Source organism: Diachasmimorpha longicaudata, chromosome 5 (genome assembly GCF_034640455.1).
Source record: "Diachasmimorpha longicaudata isolate KC_UGA_2023 chromosome 5, iyDiaLong2, whole genome shotgun sequence".
Classification (NCBI taxonomy): domain Eukaryota; kingdom Metazoa; phylum Arthropoda; class Insecta; order Hymenoptera; family Braconidae; genus Diachasmimorpha; species Diachasmimorpha longicaudata.
Window position 1 is genome coordinate 996,135 of NC_087229.1, and position 9,981 is coordinate 1,006,115.

Genomic DNA, 9,981 nt, shown 5'->3' on the forward strand with positions numbered 1-9,981 from the left:
CAATGCTCCCACTGTCAGCTTTACATCGATTTGTACTACTAAGTGAAGATGGAAGAGCGCAGTCGGTAATTTATCTGTTGTGAATTAAATTTCACAATAGATAACCGATGTTCCAGAAAAATATGTACATTATCGGTGCTTATTTGCAAGTACCCACGTTGTACCAAATGAACATTTGTCGATAAATTTTTGGATCTGTTTCTATTTGTATTCCTTCATCTATCACCGAAAGGAATTGTGCCCACTCGGGAATGTCAATACACTTTCCATATGCCCATATCCGAAGCGAGAAATTCAAAAGCGGAGCTCGCCATTGGCCTCGTCAATTCACATAAAGCAATCGATCCTTAAAATAATCGACTACTATTCTCGATTATTCCACAACGCCATCTTCCGAGCGTGCACGGCACCCCCACCCCTGAGTTTTCAATTTCCTAGCAAATTAAATTTTCCTGTGATAATAAATTTCAAAATGTCACCCTAAATCACTCGCTTATTAGGATCACGACAACCCCTTAAAAAATTCGAGTCTCCGGTCGTTTGAATCCCAACTTTGAATAAAATGAAATTGGCGTTTTTCAAGTCCAACAAAATAGTCTGAAATTCTCATAAATTTTGCATGAAAAATCACGAGAATTGAATGCAAGCGTGTAAAGCCGGTCATTCCTGCGATATATTCCATACCCCCAATAGATAAAACTTTATCATCCACATAATCGGGATTACAGTTAACTTCCGCTCGAGTCTCTCCGATTGGTGTCTGTCCGCCATCTTTTTAGGGCACAAAGAGTAGGAGAGAGAGAGGAGGGGTGGGTAGATCTAAAAAAAAAAAGACGAGTGCCCGTGCCACCGCACGTTCGTGGGTGTTGTACGAATAGATCTGATTCTACACCACATATTCGTCATCAGCCAATAGTGAGACGAGTTATTGCATCGACGAATTGTTTAATCCATCATTAATTGGTGATTCGTGTGACGGTGAATTCAGTGTATCGTGAAGTTGTCAGAGGTGAACAGATCAATCGAATTAATCCCTGGGGATCGTATGACGAGCCCACAAAAGATAATTACGATATGAGCATTGAGAAATTGTTGAAATTCAATGACTAATTAAGACTAGACATTGGTTTGGTCTCTAGTGACATAAATATATCATTTTTAGTCATTTTCTGAGAGAACGACAGTCAGCATTGCAGCCAGAGGTACAGGGACAGTGTCAAAAAGTGCTCTGAGAGTGAAGAAAGCCTTGAAATATCGGTTAAATTTGGGGAAAAAAAGTGTTCTGGTCTGGTTACATCGTGATTCGTCATATAGAGAGAGAGTGACCCGGTAGATACTCGGCGCACGAGTTGACTCTCGTCGGTCTGCTTCGATTTTCTCCGTTGCGCGACGATGAGTTGCCCAAGAAACGCTGGCAAGATCACGGTGCCCGACGATCTCAGGGACATACTACTTGAGTTTACCATTAGTTACCTACTTGAACAGCCCGGGGACATTGTTGACTATGCCGTTGATTTCTTCACTCGTTTGCGGGAAAATAGACAGACAATGCTGATTCAGCCTAATGCTACTTGCTCGTCGACCCCCGACGAGTCGGTCGACGAAGGTGAGTTTTACTATTTATTTATTTAATTAATTTTATTATTTTCATCTTTATTCGCAATTACTTTGTATTTATATTTGAGAATATTCAACTATTTCCTACTGTTTGGTACAGACGACTGCATACATTATATTTGGGATGAAATCATTTATATTTATTATAAGTAAATAAGAGAAATTAATCATTTGATTACTCGGAACATTTTGAAATATAAATAAATTATATTTAGGTTAAAAAGGACATTTTTTTTAGACATTATTTTGTGAATGTTGCTCCTCAAAGAAACTCCCAATTTATTCAGACTTTGTGTGAAGTGTTTTTTAAATGTTTAACTTTGAGAGTACAATTCGGATCTGGAAAGGTGAAATAATTAACTGGAACCCAAATGATAGCTTTCATTATTAACTTTAAATTTTCAAAAGTTCGTTTATTCCAGAAAACCAAACAAATTTGGTTTCTCAATATTTGTTCTGTCATATTTATCATGTCCTATGGGAACTGTCATGTTTCAAACAAGTAATCATATTCAAAGTTTCTCTCAGACACTTCTTCTTTGCTGTAATATTTTTTAGCTTACAAAAGTTAATTTATTGGTGACAACCCTTCAATTAATTCATAATAACAATTAGCAGACGTGATAATTCATTAGGCAGCCTAATTATTTTCCTCAAATCGCAAGTGTTCTGCTCCAACAATTTTTTCACCATTATTAATGCCGGCTTGAAAACATAATTATTATTGCCACGCTTCATAACTCATTCATTTAATTTTTTCTCATAATTGATTTTTCATAGTCTTAAAATCTGCTCCCGGTGTCAATGCTGATTCCCCAACGTTCTTCAACATGAAACAAAAATATTATGTTTATTATCATGAATATCATCTTCGGTTTTACCCCGTTCATCTCGTTTCTTAGAATGATTTTGTCGTGTCAATGTCGTGCCATTAATGTCAATCAAGTTTACGGTATTCATTGGAGACTAAAATTTACCCAGAAGTATGTGGCCTCGTTGAAAATAAACTAAACGACAATTTTACCTTCAAGTTTTTCTCGTAATTGGAACATACCACGTTGCACCTGTTATCTCCTTAATTTAGATGGTACCGAGTGAAACTAGTTATTTACTAAATTGTGGAAAATCTCCTGCGACTTTGTAGGATTTTCTGGTAAAACTGGCCTCGGGCAATTGAACCGACTGTTCGAGTGGTCCATAATAATATTATTCCAAATGGGATGAAATGGTCTTGAGATTTTTCATAATTTTTTTCATTCCAGAGCCACCAGTCGGAAGATTTGCTTCTCGACGAAAGAGTGTTTTCGCCGAGACTTATGATCCTGAGGAGGATGAGGAGGAGGAAGGTGTCAGGGTAATGACAATTAACATCTCTCATTGCATGTTTTTCCATCTAACCAAATTAATGAAGCTATTAGAACTCTCATCGGTGAAAGTCAAGTGAGAAAAATTGATAATCAGGAAAGATGTGGCTAAGCTGATTAACAATTCAGGAACATTTTTATAGAAGCCTATTTATATGATAAAAAAACTAATGGCACAGTATTCGTAGTTTTATCGATAAAGCGAGCCTTGCCTCATCGAGTAATGAATTTTCTCGTGTTTTTGCACCTGCCTCTTTGAGAAATTACAAAAGGTCTGCCTTACCCAATCATGCGTGCGATAAAGGCTTTTATGACGTCAGAGCCACATGCTCAATAACCCCAGCCTATAAACGTAATTTGTAGATGGGATGGTTAACCGAGGGATATTGAGTATCGCTACGCTATTTAGTACAAAAATATATTGATGGAGGAGAGTAATCATGAATCTTTCTATTATGAGATAATTATTAAAAGCTGATTGATGATTATCTCGAGATTTCCTTTTTAATAGATTGGAATTTTTTTTAAATGTTGCATTGAGACTAGAATTGTTAGTACAAATCAGTTTTATTATAAAAACATGATTTCTATTAGTATTTCATGGCAAAAATATATTGATGGGAGAGAATAAATATCGAGATTTAGATTATAAGAGCATTATTAAAATTGATGAGTATTTTTACATTTTATTTTTAACTAGAAAACTTCTTTATGTTGAATTTAAACTTGACTTTTTATCATTATACATCACAGTTTTTTATGGACTGAAATAATTTCCGCTATTGGACGCTCTTTCAAATGAATTCCAAAGGAAAATTCTCTATTGCAGTGACTCATAATCTCTCCTTGCAATTGAATCATTTGATTACCATTCATCCAATTAAATTCAATCGAATGACCTTTTCTAGGCAACATAATTTTTCCTATTTCCCGCTGCAGTATCGAAAGTAGGATCTGAAAGCATTGAGGGACCAAAATAAAAAAGTAATTTGGAATATTTTATTATCTGATAAAACCCGGCAATTCAATCAGAAATTTATCAATGAATAACTCGAAATAGGAGAATTCCGTTATGTCTTTTAGATTCTGCGATATTCCTCCAATAGTTAGCTAAGATTTTAAATTTCATCATCAATGTTACGCCTACGTTCATGTTTTTTTGCGATGTTCTGGGAAATGATTGCCCAGATTGTGGCAAAAAACTATAGCCTTCAGCTTCTATCGTCATTCAATGATTCACAAATTTTCTTAGTTATACGATTGTTTCGCACATTTTTAATAAAGCCCTGTGGACATCCCCAAAAATCTTTGGACAATTTTCGGAGAGCGTTGAAACAATTCTCAATCTTACGAACTCACAGAAAATCACAAAAAACCTGAAAACTGATGGGCTGATATCAACAATAACTTCTTGAATTTCTGTGCAAATTCACTCCTCCTCTGTGTCAATAATCCCCCTTACCAATTAAATTATCTAATTACAATCCTCCCAAATGACCTTCTGCTTTCACTCCAATTCTCTCCCTTCCCCTCCCTCGCAATATCAACTAAAATGGAGTTTCATGTTTCAATAGACACAACATCAACTGTTTGAACTATTCAATTGCAGATGGTACATCCAAAAAGTGACGAGCAACGGCAGAGGCTGAGCGAGAGTGTGAGGAATATTCTGTTATTCCGTGCACTCGATAAGGTAACAAAAAAACCCTCACCTATTTTATCCAATAATTCGATATTTTGGTGGCATTGATCGTTGCATAAAACCCGAATATGCGTATTCTTTATTTCAGGAACAAATGACAGATGTTCTAGATGCTATGTTCGAAAAGAATGTTGAACCCGGTGACTTTATCATTCGACAGGGCGACGACGGCGACAACTTTTACGTCATCGAGAGGTAAATACATTTTCAGGGGAAAGTCTTTCCCTCTGGGCAATGGGGAAATGGGGAGGACTGGGGGGAAATTCACTTATCGATTTTCATGTTTTTAGGGGAAAGTTCGAGGTCTACGTCAAAGGTCCAACGGGAGCAGATACCCTTATTCACACGTATGATAATGGAGGTGCATTTGGGGAGCTTGCACTCCTCTACAATATGCCAAGGGCAGCTACCATCACGGCAATTACTAAGGGAACTCTCTGGGCCATGGATCGTCAGACATTCCGACGTATAATACTCAAGTCTGCGTACAACAAGCGAAAGATGTATGAGATTCTGCTTAATAAAGTTCCAATGCTCAAGTCACTCCAGGTAAGTTGATTTAATATTGTTTAATTGATTAATTTACTTAATGAAAGCGTTTTTGGGGACGTACAAGTATCGCTGGGGATTGATGAAATATTTCTTCTTCATTTATCCATTTGTTTCGGTTATTTGGTACGAAATGGCTCGTCGTGGGAAGGAAATGATATATTTTACCTTTTTACATTTTTACAATCATAGATATTTTCTATGCAAAGTTAGAAGTTTTATCAAAAATAGGCAATGTTCAAATTCACTTCAATTTTCATCAAATGGCTTTGCGTCAATTATTCACATGTAGATCTATAAACAAAAATTAATGGAAGAATTGAAATTTTTTAATTTTGGAATTATTGAATTTGGTGTGTTATTTTTTCTGTCTAATGTCTGTTATTAAGTCGTTTTTTCTGTTTGTCTATTTATTTATTCATTCAACTTCGTTCGTACGATATAAAAAGTAATTACAATGGAACCCATATAAATTATAATAGGAGCCGTTAATTTGACGTTATGTAATTCTACGGTTTCGATTTAAAAATTGTGGGTTTCATAATAAAACTATTGGTACCCTATTTTTTGGTGAAAGATAAAGGGATATCAAGTGGACTATAATTAGCCGACTTCATCGTTGCATATGGAATTATTTCATTGCTAAGTCTATCATTAATTTCCGAATTATATAGTCAGTTATAGTTAATTTCATTTCGATTTCATTCAATAATGAATTGTTCTGTTGATGAGTTTTGTACGAGCAAATGTAATTTCAAGTTGAATGAAATAAGAATATTTTGTTTGTTTTTTTCTTTTCATGAATATATTTCGTATTCTTTATATACATATATATGTATATATATATTTTGCTGATTTGAGAGTTGAGGAAATATTTTTATTCAATAGAAATATGAACGTATGAATCTCGCCGATGCACTCGTCTCGAAGCCCTTCTTCGATGGTGAACAAATTATTCGACAAGGGGACACAGCTGATGGAATGTACTTCGTTGAAGATGGAGTCGTCAGGATCACCAGAATTAACGATAATGGCCGTGAAGTCGAGGTTAATATCATAACTAATAATCCTTTACATAATAACGAAATGAATTCAAAAGATTTAATTTTGTTTAGAACAACTTTCGATTGGCTTAAAAATAAAAGTACTGCGTTTTTCAATATTAAATATACATTACTTTTACTAATGACACTTTAAGCGTGAAAGTATCTCGATGATGAGTAATTCAATTTCAAACATTATCGAGGGAAATATTTCTCTCGATATTTCTTTCTGGAATTGAAAAATATCACTTTTAAATGTGAATTTAAAAAACCTCATAAAAATCACATAAAATTTCTTTCAATTGCTGTTCATTTCCCACTAAATCAATTAATTTCCATCAGATAAATCGCGTTCCCGCTGGCGGATACTTGGGTGAGCTCGCCCTAGTCACACACAAGCCACGAGCCGCCTCAGCATACGCCGTCGGAAATGTCAAATTAGCCTGTAAGTATCAGCCTCAAGCTATTCATTTCCAGCCACAAAAACGTACGCACAATAGTTATGATAATTATTATGTCAATTATTAGGTGCTTGTAATGATAAATAGAAAGTAACAGTTATTCTCTTCAGCACTTGATTTGTGATGAGTGGTTTCTTAATTGTTCTTAATTTGAAAAAAAAATGATATTCAGTCAGAGTTAATTAAATTAAATTCCAAAAAATGGTTTTTCTTCTTTTCAAACGCTTTTCCCTTACAAATAAATATTTGAGTTCGTAAGCCGAATAGTGAATCTTTTTTTTTTTAATGTAGAACACTTTATTGATTTTTTCACATTTGATGTTGAGAAATTTAGATTTTAATCTATATATGGTTGATTTTATTTTCAAGGCACTTTGTCACGAGGAGCTTTTAATTCAGATTATCATGAAAATATTGAATTTTTCATAAGACACTGCTACATTCTAGTTTTTGGAACATGTTTTTTTGTTGAAGAAACAAAAATGGGAAGGCAACTGACCAAAAAAAGGCTAAAGTTTTTAAGAGTTTTCATAAATGGTTAATAATTACCTTGAATAATTTTGAAGAAATTACGATGTTAATAGAGTTACTCTAAACAATCGGAAATATGTGAAAGAATTTTTTATCTTCACCTCTCTCGTTTGGCTGCAGCGTTAGACGATTTCACACATTAACAAATTTCCAAACACTCTACTTCCTCAAATCGACCTTTAACGAGTCATTTAAATCTGCAGTTTTGGATGTCGAGGCATTTGAGCGTCTGCTCGGTCCCTGTATGGAACTCATGAAGCGTAATATCGAGGACTACGAGGATCAACTGGTGAAAATTTTCGGCAGCAAAACCGACATCTCCGATATTCGATGAATGTAATTCCCTCTCCAAGAGTCATCATTGCCGGCGTAGGGTAATAACAAGAAAAAAAACGGTATAGTAACATCATAATATTAAGCACAAAAGTCTTTATCACCTGCTTATTGATTTAACGTATGAAAAAAAGCCTCATGAAGTTGTTTTTTTTTGTTTGAAAAAAGCACATGTAAGCGATTTCAGAACCAAAAAATCCATAAAATGGGTAGATGGATGATTAATATGCAGAGCACACTATTCACACGTACCCTGAATGCAATAATAATGGGACAGTGAGAGTACAATCACATCCATAGTTGCGTGAAAGCGCACCATCGAAAAACTTTCTGCTTGAAAATTCATAACGATTCATAAAAGAGAAAACTTCCTAAGACTGTAAATCAATTGGAAAGTATTACAGTTCTACGACTTTATTTAATTATGTAGTGACAATTTTTAGTTAAATCCTAGTATTTGTGATCGATGCTCGAGAAGAAATAATTTGATTAAATTCATTTAATACACGTATTAAAAATCCAAAAAACACGACCAACAATCCTGTGAACGACTATGAAATCCAATAAAATAACTATCGCATTATAATTATAATTATTATATTGTTAATGTTATTGTATAGGATTTAATTCTAGTTCACTGTATTATTATCGATAATTTCATCGAGGTATTTATGGTGTCATGAGGGAGAATCGGTCAAAAGTCACGTTAAAAATTTGAGATACCCTAGGAGAATCGTAACACCTGCAGGAATTTCGAAAGTGGTTAGTTATACATGAGGTTGAATGGAATACTAATGATTCTCTTTTCTTCTCGATATTATCGATACGTGGGCAATATAAGAAAAATTCTCAAATTACCACAGTTCAATTTAAGCCCATGCATAAGTGAAAAGTTCTAAAATTATTTTGATTTTTACAATTTTCCGGGGGTATCGTAGATTTTCTACACCATTTGGAAAAATTTCCAAGAATTTCTTCACAAACAACAACCAATATTCTGATTTTTTTTAATTCTCCCTCATCACGTATTAAATTTCTTAAATAGATTCTCATCTAAAAAAATATTTATTGAATCCAAAGGGCTTTTAAAAATTGGTTTGAAATTCCCTGTGTTGAAGTAATCAATAATCGATAAATGTCCTATTAATTTCAAGATGGAGGGAGCTAAATGAAAAAAAAAAATGAACAATTATTGAGAGAGTTATTATCACTGAATTGAATTACCTATCTCTCTACTCGTTGTTACGTTGGTACAATCATCATTACGGAGCTTCATAAGTAATTAAAAGATATCTAACGTTAAATATCGATGGAAAGATAACATCTCAGCAATAGTGGAATTAATGTTTTGTGTGATGTATATAAATTAAGAGTGATTATTTATTTAATTGTGGATTTGAAGTTATCGGAATTAACATTTGAGAATTATCGGTGTGCAAGAGTCACCAATGAAATTGTGAATTTAATGAGAGTATATAAAGTTTAAAATTTGAAAATTTTACTCACCAACATACATTCGTGAATGGGCAATTTATTCTCGTTATAATTCACCAATTCACTGGTAAATTATTAATCACCATAGGATGTTTATGTGTTTTCCCTAGGTGATTAGTCAACTTATCCAGAAATATCATCAGATGATAAATCATCCCTTCAACCAATGTTCTTCCCAATCCATAAAATTTTCATCGTGAGGCCTGAAAAAAAGGTCCCAACAATCCCTTTCCCCTTTTTCTCTTCAATACTCCATATCTCCATTTGATCCAACATTGGTTCATCAATTCACTATTCATTTATTCATCTAGCATTGTCTGCTATCTTTAGATAGTTGGAGACATGGACTATCCCAAGGGGAGAGGCAAGGGGATTGTTTAAACCTTCATTCGGACCTTAAAAATTCCACTCACGCATTAAAAACTCATTTATCTCAACAACTGCAGACATAATCCTCTGCGTTGAATTTCCAAACCACAATGGGCGCTGTACATAGCATCCTGATGATAATTTGTCATAGCCTTAACGTATGCATTGTGTTGAACAACTCCCGAGTCCTGAAAGTATTCTCCTGTTATCAATAAATGAAGTGAAAAATTTTAACGACTCGAGATCTATTTATATAATATTACTAGTATTACCGTGTCGTCTTGACTGCAACTGACATTTTTTTGCATTTCCAATCATCAACACACTGACAAGAAAACATTTCGGAGATATGAAAATTCTGTTATTGATCCAAATCCTTTGTAAATTGAATAGTCGCAGAAAAAATTATTATTGAGATCGATTTGAACCGAACTAAAATTGGATTGTATTATATCGATTTTGTTATAGTCTAGTATAGTTTATTAGTTATTTATTCGATTGAATTTAGAAAATCCATG

General features: G+C 34.1%; 1 protein-coding gene across 2 annotated transcripts; it reads left to right on the top strand.

Annotated features, from left to right (window-relative positions):
* Nucleotides 1-520: 520 nt before the first annotated feature.
* On the top strand, nucleotides 521-9,697 carry LOC135162715 (cAMP-dependent protein kinase type II regulatory subunit). 2 transcript variants are annotated; one of them, XR_010299001.1, is made up of 9 exons: nucleotides 521-1,606; nucleotides 2,880-2,971; nucleotides 4,591-4,674; nucleotides 4,772-4,878; nucleotides 4,974-5,232; nucleotides 6,121-6,279; nucleotides 6,618-6,720; nucleotides 7,471-7,662; nucleotides 7,769-9,697. XR_010299001.1 is itself a non-coding variant. In XM_064121476.1 (8 exons), the coding sequence occupies exons 1-8, from the start codon at nucleotides 1,393-1,395 to the stop codon at nucleotides 7,599-7,601; spliced, it is 1,149 nt and encodes a 382-aa protein (XP_063977546.1). In that variant the 5' UTR covers nucleotides 524-1,392; the 3' UTR covers nucleotides 7,602-9,697. The 2 variants fall into 2 exon arrangements, 1 of the variants encoding a protein (XP_063977546.1); XM_064121476.1 differs by having other exon boundaries at nucleotides 524-1,606; nucleotides 7,471-9,697.
* The last annotated feature ends 284 nt before the right edge of the window (nucleotides 9,698-9,981 follow it).

Bases quoted from the DNA above. Each gene is read 5' to 3' on its own strand.
- LOC135162715 (XM_064121476.1), top strand. From the start codon at position 1,393: ATGAGTTGCCCAAGAAACGCTGGCAAGATCACGGTGCCCGACGATCTC. The intron at 1,607-2,879 runs GTGAGTTTTACT...TTTTCATTCCAG, and splicing joins CGACGAGTCGGTCGACGAAG to AGCCACCAGTCGGAAGATTT. The intron at 5,233-6,120 runs GTAAGTTGATTT...TTTATTCAATAG, and splicing joins CAATGCTCAAGTCACTCCAG to AAATATGAACGTATGAATCT.